Source organism: Amblyraja radiata, chromosome 24 (assembly GCF_010909765.2).
Source record: "Amblyraja radiata isolate CabotCenter1 chromosome 24, sAmbRad1.1.pri, whole genome shotgun sequence".
In the NCBI taxonomy this organism is placed as follows: Eukaryota; Metazoa; Chordata; class Chondrichthyes; order Rajiformes; family Rajidae; genus Amblyraja; species Amblyraja radiata.
The window spans coordinates 20,487,748-20,508,152 of NC_045979.1; the positions used below are offsets into that span (position 1 = coordinate 20,487,748).

General features: G+C 43.0%; 1 protein-coding gene across 1 annotated transcript in view; it reads left to right on the plus strand.

The window, feature by feature from the left end:
• LOC116986828 (copine-8-like) overlaps positions 1-20,405 on the plus strand; it is a 300,796-nt gene that overhangs the window by 27,997 nt on the left and 252,394 nt on the right. Inside the window, exon 2 of the mRNA XM_033042550.1 lies at positions 18,208-18,248. Within this exon, the coding sequence (XP_032898441.1) occupies positions 18,208-18,248 (41 nt within the window). The remainder of the gene's footprint in view (positions 1-18,207; positions 18,249-20,405) is intronic.

Here is a 20,405-nt window from a genome sequence, read left to right on the forward strand (position 1 = left end):
AAAGAAAACAATCCATTATCTTGTAAAAGGTCTTGACCCGAAGTATCACCCATTCCTTCTATCCAGAGATGCTGCCTGTCCCGCTGAGTTTCTCCACCATTTTGTGTCTATCAAAAGGAAACAGAATATCAGGATAAGAATAACAGAGATCCCCAGACACAATTTTCTACTGCTTTGTCCTCACTCCATATTAGAGAGATTTGTTTATTTTGTGACCTTCTGTTTCCCAAAATCTCCAAATGCTGAATAAAATTGAAGTGCTTGGGGCGGCTTAGTGGCGTAATGGTAGAGTTGCTGCCTCACAGCGCCAGAGACCAGAGTTCGAACTTGACTATGGTTGCTGTCTGTACGGAGTATGTACATTCTCCCTGAGACTGCATTGGTTTTCTCCGGGTGCTCCGGTTACCTCCCACACTCCAAAGACGTACAGGATTGTAGGCTAATTGGCTTTGGTAAAAATAGTACATTGTCCCTAGTGTGTAGGATAGAATTAGTGTACGTGGTGATCGCTGGTCAGCGTTGACTCGGTGGGCTGAAGGGCCTGTTTCCATGCTGTATATCTAAACTAAACTTTCAAAGCTGTGTGTGTGTGTGTCTCACCTTGCAACACTCCACAAGGGAGTTTCACTCCCCAGATTGAAAATCTAGTGTCCGTAGTGGCTATTTTATGTTTGAGAACAGATAAGGGGGATAAAACCTACCCTCTCATCACTTTGCAGGTCATTCATGGATAATGACCTCCCCACCATTGAAGGATCTACAAGAGTCATTGCCTCCAAAAGGTAGCCAGGGTCGTCAGAGACCCACTCTCATTTCACTCCTGCCATCGGGAAGTAGGTACAGGAGCTTCAAAACTGTAACGTCCAGGTTCAGGAGCAGCTTCTTCCCTATAACCAACAGGATATTAAACACTACAACCTCCAAATAGGCTCTGAACTACATAGACTTGGGGGCAAAAGAGACTCAAAGCGCTGGAGTAATTCAGCAGGTCGGGCAACATCCATGGATAGGGTTTTGGATCAAGAGTCGAAACATCACCTTTCCATGTTCTCCAGGGATGGTGCCTGACTTGCTGAATAACTCCAGCACTTTTTGTGTTTAGTATGTGCAGTTACTTGTTTTTACATGCTGAAACATCACCTGTCCATCCTCTCCACAGATGCTGCCTGACCTGTTGAGTTCCTCCAGCACTTTGTATTTTAGAGTCATAGAGTGATACAGTGTGGAAACAGGCATTTCAGCACAACTTGCCCACCCTGGCCAACCTGTCCCAGCTACACTAGTCCCACCTGCCTGCGCTTGGTCCATATCTCCCAAACTTGTCCTATCCATGTACCTGCCTAGCTGTTTCCTCAAACGTTGGGATATTCCCAGCCTCAACTAGTTCCTCTGGTAGCTTGTCTATACACCCACCACCCTTTGTGTGAAAAGGTTACTCCTCAGATTCCTATTAAATCCTTTCCGCTTCACCTTGAACCTATGTCCTCTGGTCCTCTTCCCCTACTCTGGGAAAGAGATTCTGTGCATTTACCCGATCTACTCCTCACTTTTGCTGAATAATATGTCCCTTCCTATGTAAATTGAAGATAGTGTAAAACTGATATGTAGCTGTTATTTTTACGTTAGCATGTTTCAAGTCCAAGTTTCCCAATTAGTTGTGGACTTTTGTAACCTGGAACAGTTGCACTGAAAAGCAATTTGTATAACAAGAAAAGGAGTAAGCAAGACCTTAGTAAGGATGTCAAACTTTGAAGAGGGGATCTCAAGGGGGACTGCAGGTAACATGGAGAAAGATAAAGAAAGTGGGGTGACTCTGCTTAGAAATAGAATTGTAAGAGATTATTTAACAAAGGCATTCAGAGTCATGAAGGTTTTCAAAGGGTGGAACCATCTGCATTGGTTTAAGTGGTGGCGATGGTGGACATAAATTTGAGTTAATTGGTAAATGAGCCAGAGGTGATATGAGGGAATCTAATTACTCAAAGTTTGTCATCTCAAATGATATCTTGGTGAAACAGATGGAATAAGGACTTTCAAAAGAGAAGCAGAGGAAGAAGAAAGGGCAAGGGAGAGGATTAATTTGACGGCTCTTAATTCAACAGACTGGGATTTTTGATTATGTTTTGACCCGTGGTTTTAAAAATAACACTGTATATTGTCTGTAGATATTCGGTGAATAAATTGTTTGTTCTAATATCATCCATCCATAAGCTAGGGTACTGACCATTTTGCCTCTACCCCATTGCGGACATTGTACTTTGTCTGCGGAACTGTTGTGCTACAATGCTGAGAACTATATTCTGCATTCTATCTTCCCCTTTGCTCCACCTATTATTCTTGAGGTTGACTCGATTGTATTTATGTACAATATTATCCGGCCTGTTTGGATAGAGTTGCTTTTCACTGTACCTCGGCACATGTGACAATAATAATAACCCTAAAAGTGGTCTTGAACCCTTGGTGGATACATTAACTGTTCCATCTTGAGCGGTACTAACTTGTAATAGAATTCAAAGAGTTGAAATCGCACAGAATTTAAATGATAAAATTATCATGGAAGCCTTTATTGACAGAACTGTTATTTACCAAAGAGCGTTTCCCCCCAAGTATTCTGATTTGTTGAGAACTACCTGATTGATTACTTGTTTGAATCTAAAGACGGGAAAGGCCAATGGGTCTTTTATGATGACTTTTTGCTGGCTTTTATGATCCAAGTGTGACTCTTTTCACTGAAATAGGTCAATGTACTTGAAAATGATGACCTGCCAGGCTTTGTCCAGCCCTTCCACTCTTCGAGCTTTCTTTTCTCCCCATCCCGCAATCAGTCTGAAGAAGGGTCCCGACCCGAAGCGTCACCTATCCATTTCTCTCAGGAAGCTGTCTGACCCACTGAGTTACTCCAGCACTTTGTCTTTTCTTGAAAGTCTACTTTGACAGGATATTGCACTTCTACGTTTGACCTGAGCACCATATGCATTTCAATGTTAGAGAATGAAGGACTCTTTTGCTCTCCTATTTACACTGGTTCTCTTGCCCACATCCTCGATTCTTCACACATTATCCCTCGGGGCCCTGCTACCTACCTTGTTTCTTCTCCCTGTCCCATCCCACGCGCCATGCATTCCTGGGTTATTTTTAAGCTACATTTTAGGTCAGGAATAATAGGTGCAGAATTAGGCTATTCGGTCCATCTACTCCGCCATTCGATCATGGCTGAACTATCTCTCCAAACCCAATTCCCCTGCCTTCTCTCCATAAACCCTGACACCTGTACTAATTAAGAATCTATCTATCTCTGCCTTAAAACTATCTATTGACTTGGCCTCTCAGCCTTCTGTGGCAAAGAATTCCACAGATTCGCCACCCTCTGACTTGGAGATTCCTCCTCGTCTTCTTGCGAAATGAATGTCCATTAATTCTGAGGCTATGACCTCTGGTCATGGACTCTCCCACAAGTGGAAACATGCTTTCCACATGGCCTCTATCCAGGCCTCTCATTATTCGGTAAGTTTCAATGAGGTCCCGTACCCCCCCCCCCCCCCCCCCCCCCCCATCCTCCTTAACTCCAGCGAGTAGAGGCTGCCATCAAATGCTCAGTTAATTTCAGTTGCTGTAGATCATTCATCATATATGTGTTGCCCATTTTCATTCCTATCTTTGTACTTGTCGTTTATCTGCTCTAAATGTTTAGCTAGTTCAAACCTCTAATTTCAAGTAACCCTTGCATTCCCTCTCTGCCCCTCCCCCATGCTGGTCACACGAGCTCCGCCGTTTACATCCATATTTATCCCTTTGTTCTCGCCTCTTGGACCATTGTGGGCTCCACCTTTCCTTGGCCATCGGTTCCGGCTCTGATTTGTTCTGAACCTTTTCATATCTCTGGTTTCCCTCTCCCCTGACTCTCTGTCTGAACACTGGTCTCAACCCAAAACGTTACATATTCCTTTTCCAGCATTTTGTGTCTATCTTCTATACCATGTGCATTGATTCTACAGCCATATCCAGTTTACCAGTAGGAAGTGTGACCAGTTTAAATTGGAATGTACCTGAATCTCTGCCTTTTATGGAAGCAATAAAGATGCATTTAGAGAGGTAAAAAATGCTATGATGGCTTTAAATGTAGCCATATGTTTTGTACAAAGTTCCGCATATGATGTTTCAAACACCATGTCTTTCTTAATGGTCAGATTTATGCTCCTGCAAAATTTCAGCTTCTCCAGCAGTGAAGTCTTACTGTTGAAAATGCTGGATTTATACATATGGAACTTTTTCATGCAAATTTCATACATTAGATTGCATCATGTATATACAAAATTATAATAGATTTAGTTTTATTGTCATGTGCTCTGAGGTACAGTGAAAAGCTTTGCTTTGCATGCTATTCAAACAGATCAGATATTCCAGAAAATAAATATAATTAAGTCCAACTCAAGTACAGTAGGTGGAGAGAAGGGGAAGATACAGAGTGCAGAATATAGTTCTCAGCATTGTAGGGCACCAGTTCCAAGTCCAATGTCTGCAATACCTCACACTGCCTCGGCAAGGCCAGCAGCATATTCAAGGACGAGTCGCATCCTGGCCACTCGCTCTTCTCCCCTCTTCCATCAGGCAAAAGGTACAGAAGTGTGAAAACGCACACCTCCAGATTCAGGGACAGTTTCTCCCAGCTGTTATCAGGCAACTAAAGGGCCTGTTCCACTTGGGCGTCATTTGCACTTCATTTCCGTGACATAATTTATGCGTCACGACGCGCACATGGTGTACATTACGCGCGCATGCCGTGCTTTACTTGGCGCGTGGTGGTATAGGCAGTGACGTGCCGTAGCACACGGCGCCCCAGGATTTGGGGATTCTCAAAATCCTCGCGCGCCACCTGCGTGTTGCGCAAATGACAACCAAGTGGGACAGGCCCTTGAATCGCCCTTCCAGAGCCAGAGAGCAGTCCTAAACCACAATCTACCTCATTGGTGACCCTCAGACTATCCTTGATCAGACTTTGTTGACATTACTTTGCCCCAAACGTTATTCCCTTATCTTGCATCTAGACACTGTAAATGACTCAATTGTAATCATGTATGGCGTTTCTGCTGACCGGATAGCACGCAACAAAAGCTTTTCACTGTACCTCGATACACGTGACAATAAACTAAGCAATGGGGGAGAGGTGAATCAGACAGATGTCAAATTCCAAGTTCGAAGTAGAATGGAGTTTGACATGAAAAAATGAAAACTAACAGAACATTTATCAGAATTATAATTTCTTATGATTCATGAAATAATCAGGAGATAATCTCTCAACATCTGCAATTTAAAACTTTCTTTGACATTTAATTAGCTATTAAAGATTCATAGTTTTCATTATGTAAATTTAACTTGCTGCTTTCCAAAATGCTTGCAAAGATTTTGTTAATTTTAAATCAACTAATCAAGACTTTTTAACATTGCCAGTGTGACAATGTTAGGTTGCTGAATTGGTTGGAAGAGATTTTTCTATATTTCCATTTTTTCCTTTGCATTAATGTTTATTGTAAATAGTGCTGAGGAATTATGTTACAAACTTCACTCAGAGGGTGGTGGGTATATGCAACAAGCTGCTAGAGAAGTTGGTTGAGGCAGATTTAATAACAGCATATAAAAGACCCTTGAACAGGTACGTAGATGGGAAATGTTTCGCGAGAGATGAACCAAATACAGGCAGGTGGGCCTAGTGTAGATGGGTATCTTGCTGGCATGGATCAGATGGGCTGAATGGCTGTTTCAAAGCTGCATGACTCTGACTATGACGTGTTATGTTATCAATCTGGTAGATTCTCCCAGAGGCATTATAGAGGCACAAACTTAATGTTGCAACAGAGATTTCCATTAACTTGAAAGAAAAGAGTTGCTATATATATCATCGTGTGCAAATGTGAGATTCTGTCAAGCTAGTGAATCATATCCAGTGCGTCGTGTATCTTGATCATCACTTAAAGTATTAGTGTCAAGTTGTGTTGCTAAATCACTGATCTAATGCGACAGAGGATGCCACCCTTGTACAGCACATTGCTTCTGAGTAAAACACAAAGTGCTGGAGGAACAAGGAACTGCAGATGCTGGTTTACCCACAAGGACATAAAGTGCTGGAGTAACTTAGTGGGTCAGATAGCATCTCCAGAGTGTATGGATAGGCGACGTTTCAGGTTGGGACTCTTCTTCTGACTGATTGTAGTAGAGGGGAAAAAACTGGAAAGAGTTCTTCATCTATTACGATTATTCAGAAGGAGGGTGCCATCCTGAAACGTCACCTATCCATGTCCTCTGGAGATGCTGCCTGACCCGCTGAGTTACTCCAGCACTCTGTGAAACGTCACCTATCCATGTCCTCTGGAGATGCTGCCTGACCCGCTGAGTTACTCCAGCACTCTGTGAAACGTCACCTATCCATGTCCTCTGGAGATGCTGCCTGACCCGCTGATTTATTCTAGTAGTTTGTGTTCTATGCAAGATTCCTCCATCTGCTGTTTCTTGTGTCAGTATCAAAATGGGAGCGGGATTGGGGGGTACGAAATGGACGGACAACATTTCGGGTCAGAACCCTTCTTCACACTGATGGAGTGAGCTATTAAATGATTCCACCATCTACAGTTTCTTATGTCTCCATTTTACTGCTTCTGTATTTCTCCGTTCTAAATCATGATCCTATAAAACAAACTTTCAATAAGAGGTATCCATTTAAATATTTGTTCAGATGGATGTGTTGGGGATGAAAAGGGGTTGCAGATGACTGAGGGGAATTCTGATAGTATTACTAGGGATGTCCTTTAATTGATAAAGGAAGTCCCAAATACTTTTCATGATTAACTGCAACCACAGGTCAAGAAGATGGTTGTTCCAGCAAGTAAGCACACATATCATGGCATTCCTCCTCATCCCCGCTCCCGCCCAGCAGAAGATACACAAGCTTGAAAGTGTGCACCACCAGACTTAGGAACGGCTTCTTCCCCTCTGTCATCAGGCCTCTGAACGGTGCTTCCATAAGCTAGGGTACTGTCCGATTCCCCTCTACCCCATTGAGGACATTGGACTTTGTCTCAATAATTGATGCGCTACAATGCTGAGAACTATATTCTGGCAATAATAAACCTAAATATCAGGAAGAATTTCTTTGTTTATCATCCATATTTGAAAAAGATTTGATAGTTTTGTGGAGATGAAAATGGAAATGGGTAGAATGTTCAGGATGAGGGATTTACGGTGTGTTGAATTGACTTTTGTGACTGTTAAGCAAAAAAAGTTATTTCAAGAATAAGCTTGTCTTAAAATATAGATGGAGACACAGCTGGAGTAACTCAGTGGTCAGGCAGCATCTCTGGAGAAAAGGAATGGGTGACTTTTCGGATCGAGACCCTTCTTCAGAATGAGATATAGAGGAGAGGGAAACTAGAGAGATAAAAAGGTACATAGAACTAATGAATGAAAGATATGCAAAAGGACCAATCAAAACCACCAACGATGATCAGGAAAGGTGGAGCCCACAACGATCCATTGTTGGCTGTGGAGAAGGTGATAACGAGCGGATACAAACAGTTAAACACAACAGGATGACAGTGAAACTAGTACGACGACTAGGGTGGGGGAGGAACAGAGAGGAGATGCAACTTGTACTTAAGCCCGAATGTGTAGATAGAAGCCCAGATAAAGGGCCCAGTAGATGTTGCCTCACAGTAGTTGCTGCCTCACAGCACCAGAGACTCGGGTTCTCTCCTTGCCTCGGGTGCTGTCGTGTGGAGTTTGCTCGTTCTCTCTGACCACGTGGGTTTATTCAGGGTGCTCCGGTTTCTTCCCACATCCCAAAGACGTGCAGGTTTGTAGGTTAATTGGTCCTCTGTAAATCGCCCTAAGTGTGTAGGGAGTGCATGTGAAAGTGGGATAACAGAGAACGAATGTGAACGGGTGATCGATGGTCAGCGTGGACTCGGTGGGCCGAAGGGCCCGTTTCTGTGCCATATGACTCTAACAAGCACCCTAAAGACTTGAATCAATCAATCAATCAATCAACCTTTATTGTCATCTTGTAAGCAACAGTTGTACAGTGCAAAATGAAAAGACGTTTCCCAGGGAATACCGGAGCATCGCACATGAAATTTAAAACATTTCACACATAATAACACTAAAAACAATCCAGTCCCTGATGGAACAGTATAAGTAGTTAAAAACAGGTAAAACAACAACGTTAAAATACAGTAAAACCAATCATAAAAATGTCCGGGCAGCTAATTTGAGTGGCCAGTGCCAGTTATTAAAGTGGCCAGTGCCAGTTATTAAAGTGTCCGTGCCAAGCCGCAGAATCAGGTGACTGTGAGTACAGAGTGACTGTTTAGCAGCCTCACAGCCTGTGGCAGGAAGCTGTTTAGCAGTCTTGTAGTCCGGGCTTTGATGCTGCGATATCTCTTGCCTGATGGCAGGAGATCCAGGTGTATGTGGAGGGGGTGCAGTTTGTCCTTAGCAATTCTCTGAGCGGCTCTGGAACAGTTCTTGTACCGAGGGTAGGGAGACGCCAATGATCCTCTCTGCTCCCCTCACTACCCTCTGCAGAGCCTTCCTGTCCGAGCAGTTGCAGGTGGAGTACCACGTATTTATGCAGTACGTGAGTACAGACTCCACCGTACCCCTGTAGAAAGTCCTGAGGATGTTGGTGGGGAGTGAGGCCTGTTTGAGTTTCCTCAGGAAGTGCAGTCGCTGATGGGCCCGTTTGTCGGTCCCAGTGGTGTTCCTGGACCAGGTGAGACTGTCTGTAATTTGCACACCGAGGAACTTTATGCTCTCCACTCTCTCCACTGTGGTGCCACTGATGTTGAGGGGTGTATGCTTTGGCTGCGCCCTCCTGAAGTCGACAACCATCTCCTTTGTTTTGTCGACATTTAATTCTAGATTATATTTGCCGCACCAGTCCACTAGTCGTTTTACTTCCTCCCTGTACATTGATTCGTCATCTCCGCTGATGAGTCCCACCACTGTTGTGTCATCCGCGAATTTTATGATCTTATTGTCCCTGAATCTGGCAGCACAGTCATGTGTGAGCAATGTGAACAACAGCGGGCTGAGCACACAGCCTTGAGGGGAGCCGGTACTCAGCGTGATCGAGCCTGAAGTGTTCTTGCCAACACGGACTGACTGCGGTCTCTCTGTCAGAAAGTCCAAGATCCAGTGACACAGGGTGGTGTTGAGGCCCAGCAGGGTTAGTTTCTCCACAAGTCTCGGTGGGATGATGGTGTTAAACGCTGAGCTGAAGTCAATGTACAGGATTCTGGCGTATGTGTTTTTGTTTTCCAGATGCGTGAGTACTGTGTGCAGCGTGGTAGAGATGGCATCCTCTGTAGAACGGTTGGGGCGATAGGCAAACTGGAGGGGGTCTAACGATGAGGGGAGGCTGGCAGTAATGTGGGGTTTCACCAGGCGTTCAAAACACTTCATTATTATTGGGGTCAGGGCTACAGGGCGGTAGTCATTTAGGCAGGCAACAACTGGTTTCTTCGCTATGGGGATTATTGTGGAAGTTTTGAGGCATGTGGGGACAACGGCTTGACTAAGGGAGATGTTAAAGATGTCTGTTAGCACATCTGCTAACTCCTCAGCACATTCCTTGAGCACACGTCCTGGGATGTTGTCGGGTCCGACTGCTTAAATAATTTAAGCTGTGAATTTTAGAATATCTCTGAGAGTATGTGAGATGCTCGGCTATGAAGGTAGCTGGCTGTCAGTGAGAGTAAATGATTCCTTGCCAATATTTAAAGGCAAGTACTATAGTCTCCTGGATTCCTGCCAAGAATTTATTCTCTTCCACTAGAATAATAGCCTAGCTCTGGAGGCAGAGTCATATAACATCTATTTGAAGCATCTTTAAATTGACTTGGCTGAGAACTCTAATTGTATTTTATTCTCTGAAAAATGACAGATATTGTAAACCTGAAATATAGGTAACACCAGTGGAAAATGTTAGTGTTTCAGGTCCTCGTATGTTGAGTTGGTGACCTGAAATGTTTTTTCTCTCCCACTTTCCACAGATGTTGGTTAACCCTGTTGAATATGGGCTTAGTTTAGCAAGACAGCATGGAAACAGGCCCTTCGGCCCACTGAATCCATGCTGACTGTCAATCACTCTAGTTCTATGTTATCCTTTTTTCCCCCCATCCCTAAACAATAGGGGCAATTTACAGAGGGCCAATCAACCTACAAATCTGCACATCTTTGGGAAGTGTCCCCTCCCCATAAATCATACACCAACACATCTAACCTCGCCCATACTTTGACAGCTAGGCACCTGGCAAAGCAAAGCCACTGTTCAGTCTGAATGTCTGTTTTTATTTCAATTATTAGGCCTATTTTAGATATGGTAATTTTAATTTTTAAAGCTATATGTATTTATTCGGTTTTTATTAACTGCACTGACGGGAACTGATTGAGAAACAAATTTTTCGTTTCATCTGTGTATGAATGTACTCAGTTTAAATGACATTAAAGTAAATACTGAATGCTGAAATACTGAAATTGCAGATCCCGGAGAAAACCCATGCACGCGGTCACTGGGAGAATGTGTATGCATTCACACTCTGAATCTGGGTCTCTGTTGCTGTGAGACAGTGGCTCTACCAGCTGTGCCACTGTATTTCCAATACTTTCTGCATTATAGAAACATAGAAACATAGAAAATAGGTGCAGGAGTAGGCCATTCGGCCCTTCGAGCCTGCACCGCCATTCAATATGATCATGGCTGATCATCCAATCAGTATCCCATACCTGCCTTCTCTCCATACCCCCTGATCCCTTTAGCCACAAGGGCCACATCTAACTCCCTCTTAAATATAGCCAATGAACTGGCCTCAACTACCTTCTGTGGCAGAGAATTCCAGAGATTCACCACTCTCTCTGTGAAAAATGTTTTCCTCATCTCGGTCCTAAAAGATTTCCCCCTTATCCTTAAACTGTGACCCCTTGTTCTGGACTTCCCCAACATCGGGAACAATCTTCCTGCATCTAGCCTGTCCAACCCCTTAAGAATTTTGTAAGTTTCTATAAGATCCCCCCTCAATCTTCTAAATTCTAGCGAGTACAAGCCAAGTCTATCCAGTCTTTTTTCATATGAAAGTCCTGACATCCCAGGAATCAGTCTGGTGACCCAGTCTGGTGTACTCCCTCTATGGCAAGAATGTCTTTCCTCAGATTAGGAGACCAAAACTGTACGCAATACTCCAGGTGTGGTCTCACCAAGACCCTGTACAATTATCTGAGAACAGTAATGCTGGAAAATATCTACAAGACTGCAGATCACACAAACAGGACAGAGAAATGATTGAATGAGCATGGGAGTGCATTAACCTCAATTATTTGACTCTGGGGAAACCCAGTTGCAGGCTCATGGACTTTTCCCCAGGGTAGTTTCCAAAGCTGGAGGGTACAGGTTTAAAGTGAGAGAGGTTTAAGAGGGACCTCGAGGATATGCTTTCTCACTGACGTCCATATCTGGAATGAGCTGCCATCACCAGCTATAGAAATGGATGCAATTATGACTTTTGAAATAAATTTGTAAAGAGATGTTGATAGGATGGGTTTAGAGGGATATATGCCAAATGCAGGCAAATGGGATGAGCCTAAAATGCCAACTTGGCCAGCATGGACAAGGTGGGCCGAAGGGCCCATTTCCTTGCCATACAGTTCAATGTGCTGGAGCATCTCAGCAGGTCAGGCAGCATCTAGGGAGGGAAATAGACAGGCGATATTTCGAGTTGGGACTCTCCTTCAGACTGACAATGTTTTGGGTTGGGACCCTTCTTCAAACTAGTCCTTGGGTTCTCTCTTGACTCCTCTAACGAGTCTGACGGGGCCTGTCATTGTCAGATTATCTTATGTTTGATGCTTCATTATAAAGTGGATTCAGCTCAGTTTGCAGAACGATTTGCAGAATTTGGTCTCATCTCTAGATGAGCTGTTCCTGTAATGTCATCAACTTCAACCCAACATCTTTTGTTTCCCATAAGTTGTCTGAGCTCCGTGGGTCTAGTCAAGGCCCTCTCCACTCATTGACTAACTACTTTCCCCAGATCCATTCGCAAGGTTGTGTGTAACCTATGTAGGTGTGGAATATGTGTCATGTGTAGGGATAGAGTAAGTGAGTTGTACTCACCAGTGCGACTGTTCGTAGGTGGCATTGGATCTGTGATGTCAACACATCTCTTGATCTCTGTACCTGTCGGACATTTTTAAACTAAAGCTTTTTAAGGTGGAGCACAGAGAGCGGAGGAGCCTGATTGCCCCATTTAATTAATAAAGTATCATTTTTTAACTTTGGTAATCTCTTTTTAATATTAAAAATTCAAAAAATTTCTAAATCTAGTTTTTAACTTTTTGGAGCCATAATAAAAATACTGCTTATCACTATCATATGACCAAGTCTATCATCAAGCAGGCTTGGATGGCTCCATTATCTGTGGACCTCTGAATGCAACTGATTTCTGAGCAGGATTGGCACAAAGTGCTGGGGTAGCTCAGCGGGTCACGCAGCATCTCTGGAGAAAATGGATGGGTAATGTTTTGCATTGGGACCCTTCTTCAGACTAAGCAATATTAGCAAATGACACTCTGGCCTGAATACAAGGTCCAAGGTGTCGATCAATAATTCAATCCAATACTAGGTTTTAAGGTACCTGTGATGGCATTTTGAAATATTGATGCGTTAACCCTTTGTTGGTGACACTGATCATATCATACTTGTAAACATCCACTAGCATAGGAACTGAACATTCAAGGTCAAATAATTTGTGTGCATGGAGTATTCTCAAGATATTAGGTGAAACTGTAATAAGATTGATTTGAACTAAAAGTAAAATCACTTTCATATCTGCCTGAAAACATATAATTAATAATTCTTCAAGTGCAGGCCCAGCATTAACTATTGCAGAACATAGAGTAATATAACAGTATCGTGTTTATTTAATAAAGGGCACAAAGTGTTGGAGTAACTCTGGAGAATCCCTGGAGAACACGATAGGCGATGTATTTGTTTGAACCCTTCCGTGACTGTTTATAATAATTATTATTCAGATTCTGTTTAATTTCAATAACATTTTACTAAAATTATGTTTTATAACTTAAAGCAAGTTTGCTTGGTTTCATCTTTCTCATTTGGTGTTGTCATTCAATGAAATAAAGATTTGTATACATCTACAATAAAGTTTTTGTTCTGCGTCACAAGGTATAGGAAAGACATTAAACGTGTGTTACTAAATGAGTAATACTAATAACATTTAAATTTGAATGAAATGATTTACTTAAAAGGCATTCATTATATTGTTTGTGCCTTGGGTATGAATTTGGTTTAGGTATTAGGCTTTGTTTTGCGTGCTATGCAGTCAGACCAGGTAATACCATACATCAATGCCATCATGTCAAACTCGTGCACAAATAGGTAGAGCAGGGGGGAAGATACAGAGTGCAGATTTTAGTTCTAATGGTAGCGCATCAGTTCCAGTGACCATCCAATTCCGCAATGGGGTAGAGGTGAACCGGACAGTACCCTCGCTTATGGAAGGACTATTCAGAAGCCTGAGAGCAGAGGGGAAGAAGCTGTTCCTGCGTCTGGTGGCGCGTTTTCTGACGCGTAGACAGTGGAGGATTTTTGACTTGAGGACATGTGACATGAAGACAGTGGACGATTTTTCTTCTCCTTTTACATAGAAAATAGGTGCAGGAGTAGGACATTCGGCCCTTCGAGCCTGCACCGCCATTCACTATGATCATGGCTGATCATCCAACTCAGTATCCTGTACCTGCCTTCTCTCCATACCCCCTGATCCCTTTTGCCACAAGGGCCACATCTAACTCCCTCTTAAATATAGCCAATGAACTGGCCTCAACTACCTTCTGTGGCAGAGAGTTTCAGAGACTCACCACTCTCTGCGTGAAAAATGTTTTTCTCATCTCAGTCCTAAAGGATTTCCCCTTTATCCTTAAACTGTGACCCCTTGTCCTGGACTTCCCCAACATCGGGAACAATCTTCCTGCATCTAGCCTGTCCAACCCCCTAAAGAAGGGTTTTGGCCCGAAATGTTACCTATCTCCTTCGCTCCATAGATGCTGCTGCACCCGCTGAGTTTCTCCAGCATTTTTGTGTACCTTCGATTTTCCAGCATCTGCAGTTCCTTCTTGAACCCCTAAGAATTTTGTAAGTTTCTATAAGATCCCCCCTCAATCTTCTAAATTCTAGCGAGTACAAGCCAAGTCTATCCAGTCTTTCTTCATATGAAAGTCCTGACATCCCAGGAATCAGTCTGGTGAACCTTCTCTGTACTCCCTATAAGGCAAGAATGTCTTTCCTCAGATTTGGAGACCAAAACTGTACACAATACTCCAGGTGTGGTCTCACCAATACCCTGTACAACTGCAGTAGAACCTCCCTGCTCCTATACTCAAATCCTTTTGCTATGAACGCTAACATACCATTCGCTTTTTTCACTGCCTGCTGCACCTGCATGCCTACTTTCAATGACTGGTGTACCATGACACCCAGGTCTCGTTGCATCTCCCATTTTCCTAATCATTTAGATAATAGTCTACTTTCCTGTTTTTGCCACCAAAGTGGATAACCTCACATTTATCCACATTATACTGCATCTGCCATGCATTTGCCCATTCACCCAGCCTATCCAAGTCACCTTGCAGCCTCCTAGCATCCTCCTCATAGCTAACACTGCCCCCCAGCTTCGTGTCATCTGCAAACTTGGAGATGTTGCATTCAATTCCCTCGTCCAAATCATTAATATCTATTGTAAATAGCTGGGGTCCCAGCACTGAGCCTTGCGGCACCCCACTAGTCACTCCCTGCCATTCTGAAAAGGACCTGTTTACTCCTACTCTTTGCTTCCTGTTTGCTAGCCAGTTCTCTATCCACATCAATACTGAACCCCCAATACCGTGTGCTTTAAGTTTGTATACTAATCTCTTATGTGGGACCTTGTCGAAAGCCTTCTGAAAGTCCAGATATAACACATCCATTGGTTCTCCCTTATCCACTCTACTAGTTACATCCTCGAAAAATTCTATAAGATTCGTCAGACATGATTTACCTTTCGTAAATCCATGCTGACTTTGTCCAATGATTTCACCACTTTCCAAATGTGCTGCTATCCCATCTTTAATAACTGACTCTAGCAGTTTCCCCACTACCGATGTTAGACTAACTGGTCTGTAATTCCCCATTTTCTCTCTCCCTCCCTTTTTAAAAAGTGGGGTTACATTAGGTACCCTCCAATCCTCAGGAACTACTCCAGAATCTAAAGAGTTTTGAAAAATTATCACTAAGGCATCCACTATTTCTGGGGCTACTTCCCTAAGTACTCTGGGATGCAGCCTATCCGGCCCTGGGGATTTATCAGCCTTTAACCCATTCAATTTACCTAACACCACTTCCCGGCTAACCTGGATTTCACTCAGTTCCTCCATCTCATTTGACCCGCGGTCCCCTGCTATTTCCGGCAGATTATTTATTTCTTCCTTAGTGAAGATGGAACCAAAGTAGTTATTCAATTGGTCTGCCATGTCCTTGTTCCCCATGATCAATTCACCTGTTTCTGACTGCAAGGGACCTACATTTGTTTTAACTAATCTCTTTCTCTTCACATATCTATAAAAACCTTTGCAGTCAGTTTTAATGTTCCCTGACAGTTTTCTTTCATAATCTATTTTCCCTTTCCTAATTAAGCCCTTTGTCCTCCTCTGCTGGACTCTGCATTTCTCCCAGTCCTCTGGTAGGCTGCTTTTTCTGGCTAATTTGTACGCTTCATCTTTTGTTTTGATACTATCCCTGATTTCCCTTGTTATCCACGGATGCACTACCTTCCCTGATTTATTCTTTTGCTAAACTGGGATGAACAATTGTTGTAGTTCATCCATGCAGTCTTTAAATGCCTTCCATTGCATATCCACCGTCAACCCTTTAAGAATCAATTGCAAGTCAATCTTGGCCAATTCACGTCTCATACCCTCAAAGTTACCTTTCTTTAAGTTCAGAACCCTTGTTTCTGAATTAACAATGTCACTCTCCATCCTAATGAAGAACTCAACCATATTGTGGTCACTCTTGCCCAAGGGGGCACGTACAACAAGACTGCTAACTAACCCTTCCTCATTACTCAATACCCAGTCTAAAATAGCCTGCTCTCTCGTTGGTTCCTCTACATGTTGATTTAGAAAACTATCCCGCATACATTCCAAGAAACCCTCTTCCTCAGCACCCCTGCCAATTTGATTCACCCAATCTATATGTAGATTGAAGTCACCCATTATAACTGTTTTACCTTTGTTGCACGCATTTCTAATTTCCTGTTTGATGCCATCCCCAACTCCACTACTACTGTTAGGTGGCCTGTACACAGCACCCACTGGTGTTTTCTGCCCCTTAGTGTTTCGCAGCTCTACACATATCGATTCCACATCCTCCAAGCTAATGTCCTTCCTTTCCATTGCGTTAATCTCCTCTCCAACCAGCAACGCTACCCCACCTCCTTTTCCTTTAGTTGAGTTGGGTATTAATATATTTAAAACGCTCTTGCTTAATTTGTAGGCTTCACCGGCCTGTCACCTGCAGTGCATTGAACTGTAATTACGTTCCGGCATGTGGTAAATTGGGTGATGCAATCGAATTAAATCTCTGCAGTTACCTATATCTTAGGTTTAAAATGTATTATTAAGAACAGAGATTTTTTAACAGTTTAATTAATTAATAATACCATGCGCTCTGGAACCCCCAGTGGTATATTACATTGGGAAATTAATAGCTGCAATAGCTAGAAAGATAGGACACCGAGTCATAGAGACACCCACTTCTTGGTTTGTCATCCAAGACAAAAGACGCAAACTGTTTATATATTAGAAAGGTGACAGAACTGGTGACTGCCCATATCCCCCAAAGTAGCAATTATTCACAGTGGAAAAACTGCGACTCAAGTTAGTTGAATGTGCTTCCTTGCAGGAGGAACTTGGTGGGTCATGTGGCATTTGCAGAGGGAATGAACAGGTGACGTTTCGGGTCTGGAGCCGCCTTCCACCTACATCCCTCCCTCCAGCTTTACGTCTCACTCCTCCCTTTTCTCCTTCCCTGACATCCTTTGGTCTCTTTGTTCCCTCTAGCCATTGCCACTTATTCCTCTCCCCCTCGCCTGTATCCACCTATCACTTGCCAAGCTTTGCCCCACCCCCCCTTTTTGTTGGCTTTCTGCCCCTTGCTCCATCAATCTAGCCCCAACCCAGAATATCGTCTGTCCATTCCCTCCAAGGATGCCACCTGACCTGCTGAGTTCCTCCAGAACTTTGTGTTTTACTCAAGATTACAGCACCTGCAATTTCTTATGTCTGTGTGTGTTTTAAAACAAAATAAGCAGAAATGAATTTGAAAAATTGTGATTGCCTTCAAATAATTTGGCTTTGTGCAAGTTGATGAGAAGTGATATCACGCTCAATAGAATCTTACTACTCTTGATTTTGGACAAACAATGTTTTTTTCCACAGCAATGGAAGATCAGTGATGCAGCAGGTAGAGCTGCTGCCTCACAGCGATTGAGATCCAGGTTCGATCCTGACGTTGGGTGCTGTCTGTGTGGAGTTTGCACACTCTCCCTGTGACCACGTGGGTTTTCTCCGGGTGCTCCGTTTCCTGCCACATCCCAAAGATGTGTGGGTTTGTGGGTTAATTGGCCGTCTGTAAATTGCCCCCTGGTGTGCAGGGTGAGGATAAGAAAGTGGAATAACATAGAACTAGTGTGAATGAGTGATCGATGGCCAGCGTGGACCAAAGTACCTGTTTTCATGCTGTATCTTTAAACTAAACTAAACCCGTTCTCAACAGGGTTAACCAACCTCTGTGGAAAGATCACTTCAGATCACCCACTCAACTTGAGATGGCCTGAAAAAAATAACATTTTCCACTGATGTTGCGTATATTTCGGGTTTACCATGAGCCGAAAGACCAGTCTCCATGCTGTATCTTTTATTCAATCAATAAAACGGTGACTGCCTCCAAACAGATTTCCTTTGTGCAAATTGATGGAAAGTAATATCGTTCTCAGTAGAACCATCGCACTCTCGATGCTGGGAAAACAATTTTTATTTTCACCACAATCTGTAAATTTAAACATGATTGTTTTCCAACAAATGTGATCTGATTTTTATTTTCTGCAGGAGCCTGCTGGATAAAGATACGTTCTCAAAATCTGACCCATGTGAGTATCAAACCTCTTGATTCATTGATTCGTAGTTAAGTTCTTGTGAATCAAAATGATTTTTCTAATGCTCTCGGCAGTACTCAAAGGTTAGTTGTAGATGATAGACCCTCAGTCATCATGTGTGGTTACATTGTCACCCAGAGGAGGGGTAATTTGCGGGAGGTGGGGTTTGATATGCAAGGCATTGGGATTTATAATCAGTCTGACACCAATCAGACTTGTGGATGCAGCCCAGACCATCACACAAACCTCCCTTCCATCGACGACTCCTACACGTCACGCTGCCTCGGCAAAGCCGCCAGCATTATCAAGGACAAGTCTCACCCCCGTCACTCCCTCTTCTCCCCTCTCACATCAGGCACCAGGTACAGAAGTGTGAAAGCACGATTTTCCAGATTAAGGGACTTTCTTCCCAGCTGTTATCAGGCAACTGAACCATCCTATAACCAACTAGAGAGCAGTTCTGCCTTCCCATTTACCTCAATGGTGACACTTGGACAATCTTTAATCGGACTTTGCTGGCCTTTATCTTGCACTAAATGTTAGTCCCGTTATCCTGTGTCTGTACATTATTGACGGCTTGATTGTAATGTATAGTATTTTCACTGACTGATTAGCGTGCAACAAAAAGCTTTTCACTGTACCTCCGAACAGGGGACAATAAACTAAAGGGTCTCAAGCCAAACATCACCAATCCATGTTCCCCAGAGATGCTGCCTGACCTGTTGAGTTACTCCACTGTGTCCTTTGGGTGGTATATTGAGGCAGGACAGTATGAGGGACAATATTATTCCATCTCCTTCTGAAGCTTTAAAATCCATTTGAAAATTCAGAGGAAGTCGCTGATCCTTTTCATTATTAACAACCTCATATATTTTTTTTTTTTAATTAAAAACTGACATGGTTGGTAACAAAAGTTGAATCTTTTATGCAAACTATAAGCTGGTCTAGGAATATACTGCTATATAACACAAAGTGTTTGTGGAATTAACAGTTTGAATAGAGACAAAACACAAAGTGGTGGAGTAACTCCACGCAGTATCTGGGGAGGGAATGGACAGGCGATGTTTCGGGTAGGACCTTTCTTCAGACTTGGTTTAAATAGGAAGTTCAAGAGCGTTGATGTGGGTTTTTCTCGAAGAAATTGTAAGCAGTTTTCAAAAAGTATTTCCATCAGAGGAAAAGAATCAATTACAAATCAGAACCTTTCCCCCAGGGTGGAACTAACCGACACTAGAGGGCGCAGCTCTAAAGTGAGAGGGGGAAGTTTTAATGGAGGCGAGTGGGGCAAATTTTTTTTTACGGAGTGGTGGGTGCCTGGAACGCATTGCCAGTGGTGGTGGTGGAGATGGATAAGATAGTAGTGTTTAAGAGGCTTTTAGATAGGCACATGGAAGTGCAGGGATATGGACCAGGTGCCGGCAAGGAGATTAGCTTATCTTGGCATCATGTTCGGCATGGGCATTGTGGGCTGAAGGGCCTGTTCCTGTGCTGTATTGTTCTACGTTCGACATTCTGAAAACTGTTCCACGTTTCCAGCATTTGTAATCTTTTTGCTTCAATGAAGAGTTAAATCTTGTAACAAAGTTTCAGGCAAAATAATTTCAAGAGAAAACATACCTGAAACCTGCAAAATTATGAGTACGGGTAAAGACCTAACAAAATCTGTGATAAATCATGCATAATTTCAGTGTTTATTAAAATAAGTCATGAGATCAACAATCTTCTGTCTTTTTTCATGGTCCTTTTAATCTAATTTTAGCTTTCTTCATTGGGTTTTGAGTTTGGGTAAATCCTACTGAAGGATAGTCAAGGAACTTTACAGCAAAGCTGGAATAGATTCATATATACGACTCGTATTCATATATCTATAACAGATTTGCAAGTATTCCTAATTTCATCATTTGGGCACCATATCTGAGGAAGGGTGTGCTGGCTTTGGAGAGGGTCCAGAGGAGGTTTACAAGAATGATCCCAGGAATGAGTAGGTTAACTTATGATGAGCATTTGTCGGCACTGCACCTGTATTTGCTGGAGTTTAGAAGAATGAGGGGGGACCTCATTGAAACATACAGTATAGTGAAAGGCTTGGATAGAGTGGATGTGGAGAGGATGTTTCCACTAGTGGGAGAGTCTAGACATCATAGTCTTAGA